A 22,428-nucleotide genomic window follows, 5' to 3' on the forward strand; every position below is an offset into this window, starting at 1 on the left:
AAGTCCTGCTCTAGCGTGGCTTCAGCCTGTGGCATTCCCACCCTCCCTCATGGGTGTGTTGGCTGGCCTGAGAGCACGACGTAGCACCAAATCCAGATTTCCAAATAACTTCCCCTTTACTGAACTAATGAAAAGCAGCCCAGAGGCACAGCATGAAGCACTGGAGTACTGTGTCCAGTTTTGGGCCCCACACTACAAGAAGGATGTGGAAAAATTGGAAAGCGTCCAGCACAGGGCAACAAAAATGATTAGGGGACTGGAACACATGACTTATGAGGAGAGGCTGAGGAAACTGGGATTGTTTAGTCTGCAGAAGAGAAGAATGAGGGGGGATTTGATAGCTGCTTTCAACTACCTGAGAGGGGGTTCCAAAGAGGATGGATCTAGACTGTTCTTAGGGGTGGCGGATGACAGAACAAGGAGTAATGGTCTCAAGTTGCAGTGGGGGAGGTTTAGGTTGGATGTTAAGAAAAACTTTTTCACTGGGAGGGTGGTGAAGCACTGGAATGGGTTATCTAGGGAGGTGGTGGAATCTCCTTCCCTAGAAGTTTTTAAGGTCAGGCTTGACAAAGCCCTGGCTGGGATGGTTAGTTGAGGATTGGTCCTGCTTTGAGCAGGGGATTGGACTAAATGATCTCCTCAGGTCCCTTCCAACCCTGATATCCTATGATTCTAAGCAGTCCGTTACTAAGCATGAGGTTCAGTGATCACTCGGGCCCAGGTCCTCACAGGTATTTAGGCACCCAACTCCCATTGATTTTGTGGCAATTGGACATCAAAGTAACTTTGAGTATCTGAGCCTCCGTGGGGCCATGTAAGGTGTTTGCAAGAGCTCTGCTTTATCCTGAGTCCGGTGGGATGCCTGCTACCAACAGGCTGGGCATAACACGAGTGCCACAGTGCCCCATCCAGACTCTGCGCTCGACCAGTCTGGGAAGCTCAGCCCTAAAAGGCACAATGCCCACTCTAAATGCCTGATGAGCCTGAACTGGCTTTGGTGGGTTGGACGTCACACAGCAGCGACTCATAGATGATCGGTGGAGCGACCTTGCTCCGTATAAACAGCTGCAAACTCCGTGATTGAATACAAGTTTTATTGAACAAGCACAGAAGTCTCATATCAAAAATCCACCCAGCTGGGCAGCGCATACTCACACCCTTCACTGGAGATGATCCTGCATTTCATCCTGTCTGTACCTACCAACAGTCTTGGTGCTATTATGATACACAGAATATACAAGTTTCAGAGTAGCAGCCGTGTTAGTCTGTATTCGCAAAAAGAAAAGAAGGACTTGTGGCACCTTAGAGACTAACCAATTTATTTGAGCATAAGCTTTCGTGAGCTACAGCTCAATTCATCGGATGCATTCAGTATACAAATAATTACACAGATGGAAGTTGGGTCTCTAGCCTGCCTGCCCAGAATCTACAAGTATCTTACACCTAGCATGGGATGAGCCAGTGAGCCTTGATTCAGTGCTAGAGGTTCAAAATCTGCATTCAGTTACACCTGTGCAACCCCACAGCCTTCAAGGTGTAATTGGGGGGAGAAATGGGCTATGCAATTGAGATCTAAGCCTTGGCTATGGTGGGATTTTAGCCACCAGAGCATGTGTACCAGTGTAGACCCCTAGTGTAAGGCATGATGTGCAGCTGAAGCAGCGTTTGTACTGGGGCAACAAACCCCAAGACAAACCCCACTGGTGTAAATTGTGTCTACACCAGAGGTTTTGCATAACTGCAGCTCTACTGCTGGCTGAAATCCCAGCGCAGACAAGGCCTTTGTTAACAACACTGGTCTTAGTGATGCATAAACCAGGAAGGAATCCAGTTCGCGCACACTCAGATTCGGTGACTCAGCATGGTTGATAGGAATGAAGCATATTTTGTTTCTGAAGGTCTGACTGAGCCAGATGGCAGGTGGATCTGCAAGTCAGAAGATGCTGTTTCCACTGAGTCACTTTCAGCCAGGGAAAGTCAGCTGTTAAGTGTTTCTGGGGAGAAACAGTCATTGAAAACTGTCTCCTGCAAACGCTTTTGTTCGGCACAGGCTCTGTATCCTCTCCATCCCCTTCCACGAAACCTACAGCTTGGCCCTAACAACTTTTTCTTTCCCTTTAAAAACCAACCCTACCTCGAATGGCATCTAAAACCAGCATTTCTTCTTTCCTGTCCATTAGCAACCAGCTATGCCAGCTCCGAGCTGGATCACCAGAGCAGCAAACACGGAGGAGGGGATGTTAACCCAGAATCCTGGTAGCATCAAGCCCTTTCTGACAGGTGTGGTGTAAACCGTGCGTCAGTGAAGAGGAGAGGTGTGTGCAGAATTAGATGGGTGTGAGAGGCCCTCGCAGGGTTGCTTTGGGCTTGTCTATATGGCTCGTGCACCCATTTAACTAAGCTGATTTAGAAGCTAATTTAGTTCCATCGGTGCCACACACACACACACACACCCCGCCATAGACACTCAAGTCTGTTTCAGAGGGTCTCAAACCAGTTTCATTTAAGTAGACTACAAACCGACTTCAGCTAACAGAGTTAAGACCCTCTTACACAGATTTCCTGGTGGTGCCCGCAGAGTTGTATTGGATTAAAATCCCACCTTCTGTGAAAGCAGAATGTGTCTGTGCGTGGCTCAGGCCCAGCTCTAAATACTGCAGGCTGTCTCAGACCTACCTGTGGAGTGGGGCAGGAAGACCAAAGAAAGGCGAACCTGATCCACTGACCTACATTCCCCTCCTGCGGTGAGCACCCTCTGCTGCCAGCACGCTCTCTGGTCTCTTTTCCTCCCTCTGGCTCTGTGTTGAGACAACATGCAGCTTGCTGTACTGCACAGAGGCGGATGCCCTGGACCCAGGTGACCTAGTGGGAGAAGGACCTGGATTCAGACCCACACTGGACTGTCACATCCTGGCTACGGGGACACCAAGGTGGTGTGGCACAGCCCCGTGTGCAGATTTGATGCACTGTGGCACATTCCCCTCACACCGCTATGATGTGGCTATGCGTGTGTCACATCATCTCAAGGCGTCGTCGTCGTCATGTGTTTTGTGATGGCCTGCTCCAAAGCTGGTGCTGCCTGGATCAGACACAATCTGCTCAGTCCTAACAGGGCAGACCCATGTTCCCTGTCCCAGCTCCTTCCCCCGGGTAGGAGGCTGAATGCAGCATGCTGACTGCTGAGTCCTTTCCACGTGTGGGGTGGCTGTGCAGGGGGAGAGAAATGACTCCTCTGACTGCTCCCCCCAGGCTTTACCCCCTCCAGGATCTGACGGGTGAGTTTCACAGCATGTAAGGGCCTCTCCCTACCCCCACCCCTGAGGAAGGCACCAGCACGCTGAGGATGGGGTGGGGAGCCCCGTTCTGCTCTCTCTGGAGACCTCCGCACAGTTTGCTGCCTCCTCCTATGGCTCTGACTCCATGATGGGGTGGGGGGGTGCATTGGAGGTGCCCCCCGGGCTCTTCCACCCCACAGGGGACGATGACTGTTGTGCAGCTACAGGGGCAGCCCTCCAAAGGCAAAACCCAATGGGAACGGAATCAGGGCATCACCCCGTAAGTCAAGGAGAGCAGTTGTCCTGGCCACCATCCACAGGCCTGGCAGCCGTCACGGCACCCATAACCTGCTGAGACTGGTGGGTTTGCAAGGCAGGAACAGCGATGGGATCAAAGCCTCGACCGGGTTTGTTGTAGCTGGGCCGTGCAGGGCAGTGACATCAAGACAGTCTGCAATGGGATCATCCAATGGGAGGAGGGTTTAAACACAGGCCTCTCCCCCTCACAGTTCAAGCCGGAAGGCCCCAAAGTAACTGGCCGCTGTATCATCGTAATCAATGGCCAGGGACGAGACGGAGACGAAAAGCTCGTCACCGGCCTTGAGCTCGAAGAGGCCGCCCTGGTAGAGGGCATGCAGGCCATAGTCTGCCTCGGGTGCCCAGCACTTAGTGCCGACGCCCTTCAGCAGCAGGATGGGCTGCCCATAGGAGGTCTCGCGGTTGATGCACTGCACCAGCTGGTGCCCCGAGACGTGGGCTGCGACGCCCTCGCTGGGGTAGCGGAAGTAGATCTGTGAGTAGATGTAGTACTTGCCCGCCTGGCTCACCCGCAGCTTGCCATCCCGGTAGGTGATGTTCTGGAGGTGCGAGTGCATGGTCTTGTCCTCCCACCTGGTGATGGGGTGTCGGCAGGACTGGGAGAGCTCCCCAAAGTGTGCTGAGCTTCCTAGGGGAGAACGCAGGCAGAGGTCACTGCGGGGCCAATGGGAGCAAATAGCATCCTATGCTTGGGCATCAACCTAGCTGATGGGCATCAGGTATAGATAATAAACAGAGATTGAACGTAACATAAGAACATAAAAATGGCTCTACTGGGTCAGACCAAAGGTCCATCTAGCCCAGTATCCTGTCTTCCGCCAGTGGCCAATGCCAGGTGCCCCAGAGGGAATGAACAGAACAGGTAATCATCAAGTGATCCATCCCTGTCGCCCATTTCCAGCTTCTGGCAAACAGAGGCTAGGGACACCATCCCTGCCCATCCTGGCTAATAGCCATTGATGGACCTGTCCTCCATGAATGTATCTTGTTCGTTTTTGAACCTTGTTATGGTCTTGGCCTTCACAGCATCCTCTGGCAAAGAGTTCCACAGGTTGACTGTGCGTTGTGTGAAGAAATACTTCCTTTTATTTGTTTTAAACCTGCTGCCTGTTAATTTCATTTGGTGACCCCTAGCTCTTGTGTTATGAGAAGCAGTAAACAACACTTCCTTCTCTACTTTCTCTACACCAGTCATGATTTTATAGACCTCAATCATATCTCCCCTTAGCCATCTCTTTTCCAAGCTGAAAAGTCCCAGTCTTATTAATCTCTCCTCATACGGAAGCCATTCCAGACCCCTAATCATTTTTGTTGCCCTTTTGTGAACCTTTTCCAATTCCAATGGCCTGAGACAGAAACAAAGTCAGGATCCAACCCAGATCAGGGGGTGGGGTGATGAGGGAGGGAACTGCCCAAAACCTGAAGCTCCACAGCGGATGTGGCGTTGCCAACAAAATTTTCTACATCCCTTCCCTCACTGCCAAAATCCACAAGCCTGTCTTCTAATATCAGCCACCAGGCTAAGGCTTCCCCATTCCTGTGCCCTCCCTCTTGCCCCCAGGCTCCCATGGCTCTGGGCATCACTGGCATCCCATTGGGAACCCAGACTCACCGTCCTGGGAAGGGGTCTGCTGCCGGAGGGTGAGGTGGGCAGAGGGCTTGCCAGGTGCTCTTGTAGCCAGCTGCCCACTGGAGCTGTTGAAATAGCTCCTCGTGGCTTCTGTGGTGAAAGGAAAGGAACAAGGATCTGCAAAGGCTGTAAAGTGTGTGTGTGTCTCTCTCACAGACACTCATACACATCATGGCAATGCTCAGCACCTCAGTGCTGTGAAGCCAGCATGGTGAGACTTGCTCTTACTAGTAGGCATTTACGGGGAGGTGAAAGGCATTCGTGAGCCCTGAGTTCAGGATTCCATGTTCCTCCTGCCACAGATCCCTCAGCCCTAAAGGAGAGGAAGGAATGCAGCCCTGGCCGTGTGTGTGTTGGGGGGCACACTGTCGGGGCCATTTAAACCCAAGAATGAAGGCTTGTGTTTGGAATGGAGCCTCAGGGAGTTGGCCACCCACCCTCCTTTGCAATTTCCTGGCATTTAAACACCAAACTCTGTCTGCACCTTTGACAAGCCCACCCTGGTTTTTGCAAAAAGAATGTTTCTATAAGAACAGCCATACTGGGTCAGACCAATGGTCCATCTAGCCCAGTGTCCTGTCTTCCCACAGTGGCCAATGCCAGGTGCTTCAGAGGGAATGAACAGAACAGGCAATCACCAAGTGATCCATCCCCTGTCGCCCATTCCCAGCTTCTGGCAAACAGAGGCTAGGGACACGGAGCATGGGATCACATTCCTGGTCATCTTGGCTAATAGTGATTGATGGACCTATTCTCCATGAACTTATCTATTCTTTTTTTGTTCACTTTTTTGACTGCAGCTGCACATTGAGCTAATGTTTTCAGAGAACGACCCACAATGACTCCAAAATCTCTTTCTTGAATGGTAACAGCTAATTTAGACCCCATCATTGTATCTGTATAGTTTTGGCCTTCCCAATGTCCCCTGGGAACGAGTTCCACACTGTGCGTTGTGTGAAGTACTTCTTCTTTTTGTTTGTTTTTAAACCCACTGCCTATTCATTTCATTGGGTGACCCCTGGTTCTTGTGTTATGGGAAGGAGTAAATAACACTCCCTTATTCACTATCTCCACACTGCTCATGATTTTATAGACCTCGATCACGTCTCCTTTCCAAGCTGAAAAGTCCCAGGCTTTTTAATCTCTCCTCATACAGCAGCTGTTCCATCCCCCTCATCATTTTTGTTGCCCCTCTCTGTACCTTTTCTAATTCTAATATATCCTTTTTGAGATGGGGCAATCAGAACTGCACGCAGTATTCAAGGTGTGGGCGTACCATGGATTTATATTATACATTATGATATTTTCTGTCTTATCGATCCCTTTCGTAATGGTTCCTGGCATTCTGTTCACTTTTTTGACTGCTGCTGCACATTGAGTAGATGTTTTCAGAGAACGACCCGCAATGACTCCAGGATCTCTTTCTTGAGTGGTAACAGCTAATTTAGACCCCATCATTTTGTATGTATAATTGTTTTCCATGTGCATTACTTTATCAACACTGAATTTCATCTGCCATTTTGTACCCAGTCACCCAGTTTTGTGAGATCTCTTGGTAATTCTTCACAGCCTGCTTTGTATACAACTATCTTGAGTAATTTTGCATCATCTGCAAATTTTGTCACCTCACTGTTTACCCCTTTTTCCAGATCATGTATGAATATGTTGAACCGCACTGGTCCAGTACAGACCCCTGGGGGACCATCCCTATTTACCTCTCTCCATTCTGAAAAGTGACCATTTATTCCTACCCTTGCTACTCTGAAACCTGTCTTTTAACTGGTTACTGATCCAGGAGAGGACCTTCCCTCTTATCCCATTACCTCCTACTTTCCTTAAGAGCTTTTGGAGAGGGACTTTCAAACACTTCTGAAAGTCCAAGTATACCATGCGCACTGGATCACCCTTGTTCACATGTTTGTTGACCCGACCCCCACAAAGAATTCTAATAGATTGCTGAGGCATGATTTCCTTTTACAAAAGCCATGTTGACTCTTCCCCAACAAACTGTGTTCATCTACATGTCTGATAATTCTATTCTTTACTACAGTTTCAACCAATTTGCCTGGTTCTGAAGTTGGGCTTGCCGGCCTGTAATTGCCAGGATTGCCTCTGGTGCCTTTTTTAAAAAATTGGTGTCACGTTAGCTATTCTCCAGTCACCAGGTACAGAAGCTGATTTAAGTGATAGGTTACATACCACAGTTAGTAGTTCTGCAATTTCATATTTGAGTTCCTTCAGAACTCTTGGGTGAATAGGGTCTCGTCCTGGTGACTTAACACAACAGCCCCAATTCTCCTCTCCCTAACACTGCTTTCATCCTGCTGTGATAGCAGTGGAGATGCTGCTGCTGGTTTGCTTTGTGGTGAGCCAGCACAGCTCTGTGCCAATGCACCCCCACCAGGAAGTGAAACTGACCAACCCCCCGACCAGTCTAGTTTCACTATCCTCTGGCTGTGTGTATAAATCCAAATGTTACACGCACAGGCAGGTGGAAGTGTAAAAGGCCGTCTGCTCTGTCACAAGCTGCTTTGGAAAATCGAGCCCTTTCCATCAAATTTAACAGGGACCCAAGCTGGCCCGATGAGTGAGATCTTCCCACATTTAAAAGTAAATGTATCCATTTAAGTGAATGTAGCCATTTCTACCCCCTGTACAGAAGGGCATTTGCTCTGCTCCCTCCTGCCAGGGGCCGGAAACTCACCCTTCAGTGCGCTCCTGCGGATAACGTTCTCTGTCACCTGGAAGGCAAGAGGTCAGGTCAGTGAGTAAACAAGAGACTTTCCCCTGCTCCCTTAAGTCCTGTTGCCTCTTCCAGGCCACCCACATCTGTCATTTCTTCTAGTTATGTCATCAAGCTCAATCAGACTGTACGTCCCTCCTGGCAGGGTAAAGCACCAGGCACACCCTGCTGCCGCCCCTCTGCTTTGCTCTTCCACTGTCCACCTGGAGAGCTCAAAGACTGATAAGCGGAGCCTAAGAATCCCCCTCCCCTTGAGGTGGGTATTACAGATGGGGAAACTGAGGCACATTTGCAGCATCTGCACTAGGAAATTGACCCATTGCTGGCACTGGAATTGGCATTGGACATGGTTTGATGGCAAGTGCAGACAGGGACAGACCATGTCCAGCACCATCTCAGAAACCATGGCAGAGCCCTGTTCAGAGCAAGGTTTCTATCTGTGCCCATCCCCTTTAACCACATTCAGTTCTGGTTCGGCCACACCCTTCGCTGACTCTCATTGGCAGTACCAGATAACCCTGCCAGGGCAGGCAAGGGTGGGAATGAAAGAGGGAGCTGAATTAATTCCCTGGCCTCTCTACCGAGAGGGCCAACAAAGGCGTTCCCATTGATAGAGTGGCTTCTGTGATGTCGTCCATGAGATCCTAGATGGAGACCCACCAACTCATTTCACATGGGCCACCAACAGCCACCAGATGGTACCAACTCTGAGTCCCTCCTGACCAGGGAACTGATTGGAGTTAGCAACCAACAGGGACTGGCCCAAGACCTTCTGCTGGAATGTCACCCTTTGTGGTGTTCTAGGGTCTTCCTTGGCAAGTGCCTACCTCCCATTTCCCTTCCCTCCCCCCCACCCAGTGTGTGGTTTGTCATGGACTCACCATGGTCACATAGGATTTGATGCTGCTGGCCAGCTTGAGACAGGACTGGTTGCCAATCAGCTCCTCCAAGTCTGAGACTTCCTGCAATCTGTTGATCAGCTGCAAACACTTCAGCTCCTCTGAGCTCCCCTGCATCTGGGCTTTTAACTGGAAAATAATAAGATGAGTTGAATTGATTAAATGAAGTGGCCTCTTGAGCGTACAAAAGACTGCATGCGTGGCTGAGCTGTAGGGTGCAGAGGGAGGCCTCGGCTGATGTGATCCAGGCCTATGTAAACATGGACTGTTGCTCTTCTTTTTGATACTCATCCAGAGTAAGCCCTGTGCTGGGATTGGATGCAGGAACTGAGAGTAAGCCTGCGCTTCTCTGATCACAGTGCTGGAGGGGCTGAGACCTTGTGATGTGAATATGATTCCCAGGTATTAACCAGCCAGTGGACAAGTCATGAGACCTGGATTCAATCCCTGAGCTCTGCCACTGACTTGCTGTGCAACCTCAGACAAGTCATATCCCCTGTCTGGGCCTCAGGACCCCTTGCTAGCTTCAGCAAAGCACTGGGAGACCTACGCATGATGAATGCTATTGAAGTACAGTTCCTGGAATAGACTCCTGCACTGCTTGGTACATTAGCGATTGATAGCTGAGCAGTGTTGCTATCTCATGCAGTTTTATTGTTAGTCTTGTGATATTTGATGTCTTGATTGAACCTCCAGCTCCTGGAGTCATGTGAAAACGTGAATCTGACAATCTGGGGAATCTATGTACAATTTATGAATTCTAGCTTGATTTTATGAATTGTCTCTAGCCTTTTGACTGTCATCTTCTGTGCGCTGCCTCATGCTCCTTGTGCTAAGGGGAGGTGAGTGGCACCACAAATCTGTCTTTGAAAGATGTTGTTGTAGCCATGTTGGTCTCTGGATCTTAGAGACACAAGGTGGGTGAGGTAACGTCTTTTATGGGACCAACTTCTGTTGGTGAGAGAGACAGGCTTTTGCGCTTACACAGAACTCTTCAGGTCTTCTTCAGCTCTGTGCAAGCTCGAAAGCTTGTCTCTCTCACCAACAGAAGTTGGTCCGATAAATCATATTACCTCCCGCACCTTGTCTTTGAAAGACACAGTCATTCAAAGCTACCAACTAGTAAATAGATATAGCCCAGATAGAACAATGAGGCACCTGGGGGAAGCCGATTTTCTCCAACTTCTCTGCAGTGGGCTGGGGTTTGGAGTAGTGGAATTTATCCAGCAGCAGCACCAGGTGTTGGAAGTAGGACATCTAAACTCAGGGGACACAGAAACACCCAAGAAGCTGAGGCAGGAGAAAGGACATGCTTTTGTAGCAGGAGGATCTGTTTAACTCACTGCAGGACCAGCCAAAGTTAAGAGAAACTGATTTGGAGGAGAGAGAGACTCCATGATCCAGAGGAGAGGCTGTGAGCTGCAGAAGGATCCTGGACATCCCAAAGAGCTCTGCCCTGAGCCCAGAAAATGCTCAAGCATGGTGTAGAAATGGAGGCAGGGAAATGTGCATGGGTGTTTTTTATTTTGCCTGGATCTGTGTATTTTTTTTGTGCTAGTTAAAGTAAAGAGTGACTGCGTTTAGAAACCCTTTCAAAACCTGTCTGTCTGCTGTCACTGCTTGTGCCCCTGAAGAGGTAGCTGTAAAGCCAGGGTCCCATAAAGGTGATGCTCAGGGAGAGAGCGTGCTTACACCCCTGGGTATCGGTGTTGGTCCGGAGGGCCTACAGCAGATGGGTTGCATGGTTTCATTTCTGTAGAGGTAACACACCTAGACCCTGTGCCTAGGAAATGTGCCAAAGAAGCCCAGGAGAGACAGTGCTGGAGGACGGCCCAAGGGAAGGGACATGTGTCTAGTGTGGTGGGACCCAAACACAGCAACCTGGTATGTGTCCAGCTGGGGCAGCTCTACTAGGGCTGTGTGTGACCGTGAGAATCTGAGCTTTCATTTGGGGAGGGGAGACACCTGCTAAGTTTCTAGCTCTCCTCATTGCGGGGAAAACATTCAAAACGTGACTCCCATGTAACCTAAAGGCTCTGGAGATAAAGATCCCCATAGCTATTGTTTTTTAAATCTGATTTTTATCCCCTCTTGTTATTGCGAGGGGATTTGATTCAGGGTTTTTGACCCCCTAGGGCTGCTGGCTTAGATACATGAGAGGGTGGGGAGAAAGAGTGGGTGTTTCTGTTAAGCTAATGGCAGAGCTGAGATTGTCAGAGGCAGTTTCATGCCGTGTTGTAGCAGTGTTGGTCCCAGGATGTCAGAGAGACAAGGTGGATGAAGTCATATCTTTCATTGGACCAACTTCTATTGGTGAGAGGGACAAGCTTTTGAGCTTACACGGAGCTCTTCTTCAGGGGGTTTCAGTCAGGTCTTTTGCTCAGATTGCAAGCCAAGTCCCAGCGATCAAACCTAGGACACCTGGCTTCTGGCTTGTCCATCAGCAAAACCCAGCCTTCAGCCTGTGATGCCTCATCCTGGGTTGGTAACCATGTACCTCTGTTACAAATGTGCGTATCAACAGTCACACAATGCTGCTAGACAAAGCTGCCTGCAGGCCATGTTACCGTGGCTGTGTGAATCTAACGGTGGTGAAAGATGCTGGTTTAACAGCCCGGGAGACCAGAGCCTTCCATCCACAGAACAGGTAGAGGACAGGTAATGACAAGGCGAGCTTCCTGCCTCATCTCTGCCCTGGAGGGATCCCTTGTGAACAGGCCTGATCAGCTGCTGGAATTAACTGTTCTCCCACAGCATTTCCCACTGTCTTGGAATCATTTTATTTCCATGCTCAGTAGGAACAGTGGCAAATGCTTTTATGCTCGGAAGACAAGCTGGGACTTGGCTCCCTGCTGGAGAAACTCCTGGGGCTAAGCTCCCCATCACTTATGGCCTGAACTTGCTAAGCGCTGAGCACCTTCAACATCCATTGTCATCACTGGGAGTCAAGCATGCTCAGCACCTGGCAGGATCTGGCTCTTTGAGCTCTCTTTCTCATCTGCACAGGGCTCTTTCTCCTACTCCAGATCCTCCTGCTTGGCAGCCCGAGCCCAGTGTAGTAGGAGCTGGGTGCTCCTTCTGGGCCCACTCTCTTCACAAACCCCAGCCCCTGCCTCAATCCGCCCCTGGTAAATATCTGCATCAACCCACGGGAGATGAACTGAACCATTTCCAGCTGAACACTGCTGCTAGCTCTGCCCTCCTGAGACCAGACATGGTGGTGGGTGGCGATTTGCTGACATGGACGATGGCTGTGACGAATGAGACCTCACTCCATTGTCGCAGTGAGGTGCTTGTGCTTGGAGTGTACGTGGAACTAGTGCTGAGGACTGATCACCCTGCAGGTGAAGGTCCCCACAGTGAACGCGGCCCATGTTCCATCAGCAAGAGGTAACGCAGCAAGCAAGCAGTGCTGTGGGCAAGACAGCTTTAGTTAGCAAGCTGAGAGGCCTGTGCTACATGCTGAGATTCTAGAGCTCGATGTAGCAGCCTGGCCCTGCGCTGCATGCCTGAGTCCCATCGTCCCTCCAGAAAGTCTCCAGGGTCAGCTCAGTCCTTGCTCAAGGCTGAGGCTGCCAGTTTAGTGCCACTTTGTGGTGCAGGACCTGGCCTGAGGCCCCTGAGTTATTTCTTATGGGCCTCAGAGGGTCGATGTTTGTGGTTACTCCACGGCTGTGCTGAATTTGAATCAGTGACCTAGAGGCAAGAGGCCCCACAGCCTAATTCTAAACCCCAGCAGCATCCCAGCCTGCACCTTCTTGTTAGCCAAAGTGTGCAATGGATGTTCCCGCCGGTGCAGAATCGCAGCCCCTGCAGCACTGTGTCCTTGGGGAACAGGTGCCCCCAGCGCTGCAGAGAGGGCTGCCTGTGCTTGGGGAGGGCACAGATTTAGTGTGTCTTGCGAAGGAAATAAAGGAGAAAAGCTGGATTGTAGCACGGTTTGGAGCCTAGAGCTGTGCTGAGGCTGAAATGCCTGTACATCCTGGCTCGTTGCATGGGATGGGCCGCTCTCCCATTGCCTTATTCCCACCAGAGAATTAGGTCAGACATTGTGAAATTGGCTCAATCTGTAATAAACACCCAGGCCTAGCCTCCCCTCCATCTGGTTAGATCTGCGGTGTCATGTTATTGTCTCCGCACTCAGCATGACTCACCAGCCCAGACAAACAATCATGCTGGGGAGAGGTGCTTGGCTCACAGCCGTGGAGAATGGAGTCCTCTAGCTGCAGGGCAGGGGTGGCCACCCAGCAGGCCAAGTGTCCCTTTTACTGCCAGTCTGCCTCAACCCCGACCTGCAGGGATCCCCCACTACTGGAGAGAGGGGAGCTGGGTCACAGGAACAATCAGCCCTTGGCCTCCCTGCTCAGACTGCCAACCAGGGAGCCTGCTGAGGGGTGGTTTGAAACTGGGCTGGGGCCTGCCCTGCTCCCCAGTTCATTACACATGGGAAACCAAACAGCTGGAGAATTAAAATACTGTACCCAGGAAGCACAGTCCTTCGGGCAGCCCATAGGGATAGTTACCCACCTAGGCAGCAGTTCAGTGCCCAGTCCTTGCTGGCTTTCCCCCAGGCTGAATCGTTTGTCTCACTCTAATCCTGTAGGAAGTGGGAGGGTTTCACTGTTTCTGTGCCCTTTGTCTAGCTGCTGGGTCTCGCTTCTCACTGTGAACTCACAGGGGCAGGGGACTGCAGTGACATCTCCTTCAGATCGGAGAGACTCTAGTAGCTGGCTCAGACTAAGGTCTGGCCTCCAGTGAAAAGTTAATATGGGCACACCCCTGACCAATTTAGTTATGCCACCACGACCCCCAGAGTAGATGCAGCTGTGATGAAAGAAGGTTTCCATCAACACTGGTAACTTCATCTGGGGAGGCGGTGTTCCTACGCTGCCAGAAAAACTCCCATTGGTGTAGGCTGCATCTATGCTATGGGGCTATGCCAGCATCGCTCTGTGGAAGTCTCCGAAGTGTAGATGCACCCTAAGGACTCCTGAATAAGCAGTAACTTAGGATGTAATTATCCAGCTCTTGTACACTGCTAAAATATTGAGTAATTCCCCAAAACCTACTGAAGAAGGTTGAATAGACTCAGCACTTTTCTGTAAACACATCTTTATCCCATGGCATGTGTCCCACTACCTGTCTAGTACATTTCATACAACCCTAGGAAATGGAAACTTCATGTATCCCGGGGCAGGAAAAGGACACCAGCTTCTGGGAAAATGAAACAAAGCAAGTTCAAAACCCTTCCCACGCCATTTCAAAACCGCTCTGTGCAGCTGCCACAGGGCATATTGGCCAGAACTGTCTCATTTTTTCCTTGGGCAACCCCCAGCTGTCGGTTCTTGTATCCACCTGTTGTCTCTCATCTTAGATTATAAACTCTTTGGGGCAGGGACATTCTTTGGGTGCTGTGTTTGTGTATAGCACCTAGCACGATGGGGCCTGTAATAATAGTAAATAATAATTCTCCCCTTCTCTGCCAACATACTCTAAAAAAAAAACAACAAACCCAACCCTGGTTTAAGATGGATGGATTCTGATCTCACTAATGCTGCTTTTACATCACTGAACTCCAGCCCTTAGTTTGTAATGAGAGCGGCACCGGGGCTCCAGCCATTTACTTTCATAACTCATGTAGCAAGTCCAGAGGTGCTGGGGCCATGAACTGCCAGGCGCAGAGGTGCCGGGGCTCTGAACTGCCAGGCCCAGAGGTGCCAGGCTCATGAACTGCCAGGCCCAGAGGTGCCAGGCTCATGAACTGCCAGGCCCAGACGTGCCAGGGCTCTGAACTGCCAAGGCCAGAGGTGCCGGGGCTCTGAACTGCCAAGGCCCAGAGGTGCCGGGGCTCTGAACTGCCAAGGCCCAGAGGTGCCGGGGCTCTGAACTGCCAAGGCCGGAGGTGCCGGGGCTCTGAACTGCCAAGGCCCAGAGGTGCTGGGGCTCTGAACTGCCAAGCTTAGAGGTGCTGGGGCTCAGCCCTGTCAAGCCCCGGCACAAATAAAGCTCTCTTGAACTCCATTGCCTTCCAATGCCTAGAAGAAATCTGCCAGCTAATGATAGCATGAGAGAAAGCTGGAGATAGCGAACACTGATTTTCTATGTTTTTGATAATAATCCACACGTGCGAATGTATATCTCCCTATAACATTGTACATATTTGTCTGTGTCCCTCTCTCCTCACCCTTTCTATGTAACTTGGACACCGTGTCCCTGAGGCTGTAAGCTGTCCCGCACAGACAGGTTTCTGGGCCAGCATGAAGTGCCAGTAAAGTAGACAGTGCTCAGCATGGGCAGAGGGGTCTTCCTGTATTGGGCAGCTTGCGGGATTAGGGTCTTGGATTGTAAACTGCTTGGACCAGCTCCTAGCACTGTGGCGTTCAGCTTTTGATTGGGTGTACTGGATGCTACTCAAATAAACCTGTGGAACAGTACTGACACTCCTGATGGCAGAGGAGCTCAACGTTTGCGCAGCCCAAAGTGTACATGCCAGATTTGGGGGTAATGTTTTACACAAGGTAATTGGTACAATTTCCAATGGAGCTGAAGGCCCCATTGACTTTCAGTGAGACTTAGGCTCCTGAGTGCCTAGAATTCAGGTGCCTAGTGGAAGCCACAAAAAAGCCTAAGCAGTGTAACCAATGGGAGTTAGGCACCTCCCCTGCTTAGGCACCTACATTTGTCAATCTGGTCCTAAATCACTTTTGAAAATGGGACTTAGACTCCTTAGTCATTTGGATGCTTTTGAAAATTGTACCCAACCAGCCTAAATGTTTGCTCACGACTCCAACCCGATTTTCCACCACCTGTTAATGGTTACTGGCAACTGGGTTTAGACATGGGGCGGGAACAAGTGCAATGGGTTCTCCAGCTCTCCTGCTACCAGGAGCTTTTTAATGGGGTGTGAAGAGCAGCAGCAGCTCAGCATTTTAAATCATGCAGCAGGATCTCTACAGGCGAGCATCTGATGGGCAGCTGAATCCGAGAAAAGCTGGGTTTTGACGGGTTTTTAAAGTGTTGACTGCACTGAGACAGATGTACTGCTTGAAGCCGCGTTGTTTATGCCCTCCAACTCCCAGTGAAGGCACTGAGAGTCTTGGGTGCGCAGGCAGTTCAGGGTCTGGCTCTTAAGGCCTCACCCAGTTCTCGTTAAAAAGCACATGTTTTGCAATGCCAGATCAGATCACTGGCTCATATGGTGCCGTAGCCTGACTCCTGACATTGCAGATCACAGCACGGACCCACATAGGGTCTGATCTAAAGCCTAACTGGGTCAACAGGAATCTTTCTATTGACTTTAATGGATTAGGCCCTGAGTCTAGCAGCCTGAGTCTTGACATACCAGCTCAGGGTCCTGACTCCAGCAGTGGCCAATACCTGATGCACCGAAGAAGGCAACCCCCCTCCCTCCCCAATACCACCATATATAGGCAATTGCGCAATGATGTTTGTGGGAAGGGGGAAATTCTTCCCTGGCCCCTGCTGGGATAAACTGGAGCCTGGCACCCAGAAGCATGAGATTGAATTACTCCTTATCTTGGTCACTTAGCCATAAACCTTTGTTTTCTTCCTGGTAAAACTCTGCTCTCTCGCTAGGCTTTTGTGGGGTCTTCATCACCAAGCACCAAACGCCCAACGAAAGAGCTCCATTCCCCATCTTTTCCTGATTTAGTCTATTGTTGTTTAACAGGAGGTAATTTTCCTCCCTCTCCCGCTCTGCCCAGGGGGAATAAGACTGGGTCATTCCTCAGTCATTGTTATCAGCAAAGCCATGCATTCTACAAAATAGGTAGATTCCTCCAGATCTGTGTTGGTCCAGACACACATACAAACCCCCTTCACTCGGTGGGGTTTGCCTATTCCTCAATTTGGTAAGACAGTAATGGATGCAAAAAAACCCAAATCTCATATTTAAAAGGGAAAAATATTTTGTGCCTGCGTGTACAAAATGTCCTGGTTCCAGCGGGGCTGGCGTGTGCCACAAGGCAAAGCAGCAAAGGGGGCACCTCGCTTCCCGTTTAGTACCCATCTGAACGGGGTTGGATCAGGCACACTGCAGCTCAGAGCCAGGCAGAGACCTGCGCCGCAGGGACCGGGCGCGAGAACAATAGTTTCGGGTTTGATCGTTATTCAAACACCTGGCGTTTTCCTCTAAAGGTGGAAACGCTTTCAGTTTCTTGTAAAGCTGCAGTCGCTTTATTGGCATCGCTCAAATCACAGCTGGGGTAATTAGGGAGCCCGCCCAGCCACCGGGGGAAAGGGTTGCCACATGCACAAACAAAACCAGAGCTTTGACTACACAGAACTGCGCAGAACTTCAGCCGGAGAGGGAGACCATTCCAATCAAGGCAGCCCTGAGCTTTCAGGGGGCTTGTTTCTCTCAGAATTACACCCAAGCCTTTAAGTGGAGCTGCACTGCTCACCTGAAATGATAGTTTTGCACTGACCAAGGAAGCGATTAGTCACAGTTTCAAAGCTTCCTACAGAAGCTCAATGATCCAGTCCAACGGGGGAGGGGAAGGGGAAGGGGGGGAGAGAGAAAGGCAATGTGTAGCAAGGGGTTGGAGGCTAGTTCCCATGATCTGCACCACTGCAACGAATGCATGAGCAGAAGGAGACCTCTGGAAATAAAATCCTCCTGGACTGTGCCTGTAGTTTTCTTAAGCAAAATCGTATTTTTGAATTTAAAATCACCCTGAAAAGAAACCAAAGGTGGCACCCGAAGGAGTTTGCAGTTCGCAGCTCTTGTTGCTAGTTCATCGGAATCTCCCCGAAAGTGGGTTTAAAAGCTGAAATGCACAAAGATCTCGCCTCCCCCCGCTCACCCCTCTGCAAACCAGCGTGAGAGAGTTTCGGTGCTACTACTTCTGCCCTGGCCTCACCTTGGAAATCGACATGGTGAAATATACGAAGAGCCCCGTGGTAGAGGCGATCTGCAGAGCCAGGATGGACATCACAGCCATGGCGATCCACACGGGGCTGCAATGCTTCTTCCTCCTCTTCCCAGAGCCTGGCTCGTCCTTGTGCCCTGCTCCGGACCCCATCATGCATGCTGAGGAGTCGCTGCTATCCGATCGGAAATACTGCTGGTTATTCTGCTGCTGGTGGTCCATTGCATTATATAAATATCCCAGAGGCCAGAGCCCTGGTTTTACTTCCCCTCTGAGCCCCTTCTGTGTTTCTCGGATCCTCCTCCCACCTTCCCTTCCTCACATACGCACACAAGGAAGCAAGTTTAGAGAAAAGTTCTTGCCTCGAGAGAAGACTTTGTGTGTGTGTGGGAGGGAGGGACAGACAGAGCTAAACAGCTCCAGTCTCTTTCCAGGCGGTATTTGATTCCCTGCCATATCCTGATGCTAATCGAGTGTAAAGTTCAGTTCACCCTATAAACAAAGGCATCGCCGAGACACAACACGTGGAGACCGCCCCCTCTCTCTGCCTGCCAGTCATTGTTTAAAATTCCGTTGTTCCTGTGAGACATAAAACCAAGGACTTTGCAACCTGTGATCTTCAGGGATGCACTTTCCCTAACAGGATGGCTTCTTAGCTGCAGCGTTGGCCTTCCCAGTTTCCTCTCTGTTTCACTGGGATGTGGGACTCTTCTGTCCTTTGCCCTTATGTGAACAGTTAAACAGCTGCTGTGTGTTGCACCCCAGAGGTGGCTGCATTTCAGTAGTAGAAAAAATTATCTCCATCCTGACGTGCATAGCGGGAATGGGCAATTTACTCAACTTGAGAAAGAGCTCTGTGAAGCTCAAAAGCGTGTCTCTTCCACCAACGGAAATTGTTCCAATACAAGATATTACCTCCTCCACCTTGTCTCTCTGATTTCCTCAAATTAAGTAGTCCTAATGGATCTACTTTTGGGAATAAAAATTGCTGGGGAGGTATCTGCAGCATCAAGCCCTTAATTTGTTTTGGGGCCCGATGCGCAGTATTGCCGTAAACAGAATTCCTACAGAAAGAAGTGCACGTTTTGTTTGGATTAGGGACTACAACATCAGGCCTTAGATTTCTAAAGTGTTTTAGGATTCCTGGTGATGAGGAGAGCCATATACATATAAATAAAAAGTAATTATAATGAGAGTAAATGCTTCCTTAAGTACAAAAATAAGCTTTAAAAAGAACCAAGGTATCAAAGTAATACAAAATGCATAAAGTTTGAAAAAGTAAATACAAATTACTAAATAAAAGGTGAAGTAACTGTTTAATCTGAGTGCCTGGGCCATCGGAAGGAAAGGAGTCCTGATGCATGCCTGTACCTGGGCATGTGAAGGATGGAAGTGAAAGAGGAATGAGAGGCAGTGGCAGTAGATAGGGCACTGGGCTAGGAGTCAGGAGACCTTGTTCTGCCATTGACCTGTTGGGCAAGTCACTTCAGCCCAGGTGGTCAAGGATCTTTAGGTGCATAATTGCCATGGGGGTGAGGCACCTACATACTTCTGCAGATGTGGGGCCTTCTCCTCTGCGTGTCTCTGTTCTCCTCCTGCGAAGACTCTCTCGACGTAGGCACAGTGCCCTCCAGAGCTTGAGCTTGGGTGAAGCTTGTAAGTGGTATTGTAAAAATAATCTGTAAGAGTGGTCAGCATCCCTTACAGGACTAGCCCTTCAAACCGAAACTACAGAGGTGAATTGTCTTTTAAATAGTGAGAAATGTACAAACTGGAAACCTTCTGAAACAGGTTTGCCCTTTTCATTGTTCACTAGGGGAGATAACTCACCAGGCAAACACATACACAGAACAATCAAATGAGGAGCAGAAGGCGTTTTTTTCCCCATACCCTTCACAGTTTCACTCTGTCTGTTACAGTGGCTGGTGATGTCTCCTGCACCAAGACCTGCCAAGTTCCTGGTATTTTGTCAGAACAAGCTTCCTATGTTGGGAAGAAGCTCAAGAGTTAGGACATAGGAGATGCCATGGCCCATTGGAATGCCTAGGCAAAGAAGTCATTCAAAGGTGTGGTAAGAGATGTTCTACTCTTTGAAAAAAGAATCTAACCTCCCTTTTCTCATTCATTTGCATCATGAACTGCATTGGACTCATTAACCTAGGCTTTCAAGCCAGCAGCTTCCTATTTGAGTGCTAATTATTTATTATAAGCTCTTTAGGCCAGGGACAGTCATTTACTGTATGTTTCTATAACACCTAGCCCAAAGGGCTCTGGGTCTGGTTGGTCAGTAGCATTGCAACAATTTAAGTGTTTCTTCTTCTTCATCATCATCATCATCATGTATTTCACAATTATTTTGCCATTATTTTCTCTCCTTTGTAAATCTATGTAGTGATCAGACTCTCTTGTATATTATGCTGGCATTTTCCTTTACCCTAGTTTATATTTGGAAATAATTATAATTCTGCTATGTCTCTGCTGCAAGAGCTGTGATTTGCAGCTCCTGAATACATATCTGTTCTGGCTTTAGTTTGGCTAGCTTGATAAAATCACAGAACAAGGTGGCATTGGAGGCAGTGGGAGCTAGCAGTGACTAGAGGGGTCAGGCAGCCTCTTACAGCCTACACCGCTGCATCCTTCTTTTTGTTTTTAATGAGCTAGCTAGGTAGCTGTAGCTCACGAAAGCTTATGCTCAAATAAATTGGTTAGTCTCTAAGGTGCCACAAGTCCTCCTTTTCTTTTAGCTAGATTAAAGCCAGCGCAGATACATCCAAATGGGCTGCAAATTACACGTCCGGTTAAAGTGTAGACATAACCTTATTCAGCTCCCAGAAGTATCCGGGGACTTCACTGATGTCTCTGATGACAGCTGCTAGTGAAGGCAAAGCGTGACTGTACCTGATCAATGTCTAGCATGCAGCAGAACAAGAGATGAGGGAGGAAGGATGGTCTTGTGGATAAGGAACAGGACTAGGAATTGGGAGGTTGACTGTTATTTATCATTTGTTTGTGGTAGCTCTCGTAATGTGCTAAGCATCTTGCGGACACCCAAGAAGGAAAGATCCCTGCCCTGAGAAGCTTATGGTATAACCATGGGTTGAATTGAGGATGTACTCCTTCAATTTTAGCTTATAAAGAATTATATTAGAAATTACTGTATCGATTGCATTTGACTCCAGTTACGATCCATCATATTTTTGCTACTAGCGAGATGCTCTGTTGGAGGGATTGTCGGGAAAGGGGAACATACATGCTCATGTGATGGTTGTGTCCAGAAATTAGTCAGTTTCAGTAGGAAATTATTAAAGAGATTCACCTTATAACAAAATGCCAGCTTCCCAGAGATCCCCTAGGGTGACCAGACAGCAAGTGTGAAAATCGGGACAGGGGACGGGGGGGAATAGGCGCCTATATAAGACAATGCCCCAAATATCGGGACTGTCCATATAAAATCGGGACATCTGGTCACCTACCCGACCCTAATCCTCCAGTAAAGGAGCTACATTTTAAACAGAACTACAAATTAATTTATTTTTTTATTGTTAGCCACGAGAGTTTGTATTGCCAAAATGTGACTTCTCCTCCTATTGAACTGTGGTATAGTAAAATATGGACTGTGCTTGTAATGGCAAAGCTTTCACACCAAGTACGCACACAAGTGCCAAAAAGGTACATCTCTCCCACCAGCAGAAGTTGGTCCAAAAAGAGATATTACCTCACCCGCCTTGTCTTTCTCAAAAAGAGGACTGGTATTTAGAAATTTGGTCACCCTTTTTAGCATACTCAGAGGAGGAGGGCTTCCCAGCCAGCAAGCCAGAATCTTTAGCCAGGTTATTTGAATATTAACCTGAACCTGAATAAGTAATGTACAATGTAGTATGGAAACATTATATTGTAACTCTACATTGATAAAAAGTTTCCAACCCCCCCCTCCCCAACTATGGGCTGTGTTATGTCCAAGTCCCTGCCCCGGTTTGGGCCTCAGTTTTCCCATCTGTACAATGGGAATGATCCACTCATCCACCTCCCCAGGGGAGGTATGTGGCTGAATTCATTGATGTTTGGGCAGTGCTCTGTGACCTTCAGACAGGAAGTGCTAGAGAAGGGCAGACAGTGATAAAGGTGACTCCAAAGAGTGACTCTGCACTGTGTCTGAACTTGATTTTCATGGTTCAGTCTTGCAGCCCTGCCGTGCAAGACAATTAGACCTGAATTCATGCCAAGCATCATCTAGTTGCATCAGTAATTGGAATTATTTACTCATTTACTCTCAAATCCATTCCTGCCTTGAGCTGTCTAGGCATAAGTTACAGAGGTTTTAGAGGATAACTGTTAGTGAACTATCCCCATTTGTGAGCTGGGCTCCGCAAGTTCTAAGAGCTGCCACCCTTGGAAGTGCTTATGACTTATGTCTCTAATTCCTCACTGAAGTGGCTGTAGCCTCCTGCCTGCAGACTGTAGGTAACACGTCATTAGGCAATAGGCACGATTTTGCTGATCCGTCTGACCAGCACTTTGCAGGAGCTGCTGGCAGAAAGCCAAGCATACGAGGCGGCTCTTTCCCAAGGTAAGGAGGGCTTCTGTATGGAGCATATAGAAGATTTGTGTGTTGGTGGGAAGAGGGGGGAAGTTCCTTGTCTGCTGAACAAAATGGCCAGGAGGATCTGGAGGA

The 22,428-nt window shown here is 49.1% G+C and overlaps 1 protein-coding gene across 1 annotated transcript; it reads right to left on the bottom strand.

Annotated features, from left to right (window-relative positions):
- Positions 1–1,080: 1,080 nt before the first annotated feature.
- On the bottom strand, positions 1,081–18,193 carry LOC140917578 (tumor necrosis factor ligand superfamily member 10). The gene is made up of 5 exons (XM_073360707.2): positions 17,748–18,193; positions 8,848–8,994; positions 7,928–7,964; positions 5,206–5,313; positions 1,081–4,221 (listed from the first exon to the last, which is right to left on the bottom strand). Exons 1-5 carry the CDS (start codon positions 17,976–17,978, stop codon positions 3,779–3,781), a joined length of 966 nt encoding a protein of 321 aa, XP_073216808.1. The 5' UTR covers positions 17,979–18,193; the 3' UTR covers positions 1,081–3,778.
- Between the last annotated feature and the right edge of the window lie 4,235 nt (positions 18,194–22,428).

The sequence above is a fragment of the Lepidochelys kempii genome, chromosome 9 (genome assembly GCF_965140285.1).
Source record: "Lepidochelys kempii isolate rLepKem1 chromosome 9, rLepKem1.hap1, whole genome shotgun sequence".
Taxonomy (NCBI): domain Eukaryota; kingdom Metazoa; phylum Chordata; order Testudines; family Cheloniidae; genus Lepidochelys; species Lepidochelys kempii.

Bases quoted from the DNA above. Each gene is read 5' to 3' on its own strand.
- LOC140917578 (XM_073360707.2), bottom strand. From the start codon at position 17,978: ATGGACCACCAGCAGCAGAATAACCAGCAGTATTTCCGATCGGATAGC. The intron at 8,995-17,747 runs GTGAGGCCAGGG...ATTATTTTCCAG, and splicing joins TCACCATGTCGATTTCCAAG to TTAAAAGCCCAGATGCAGGG. The intron at 4,222-5,205 runs GTGAGTCTGGGT...GTTCTCCCCTAG, and splicing joins GCAGACCCCTTCCCAGGACG to GAAGCTCAGCACACTTTGGG.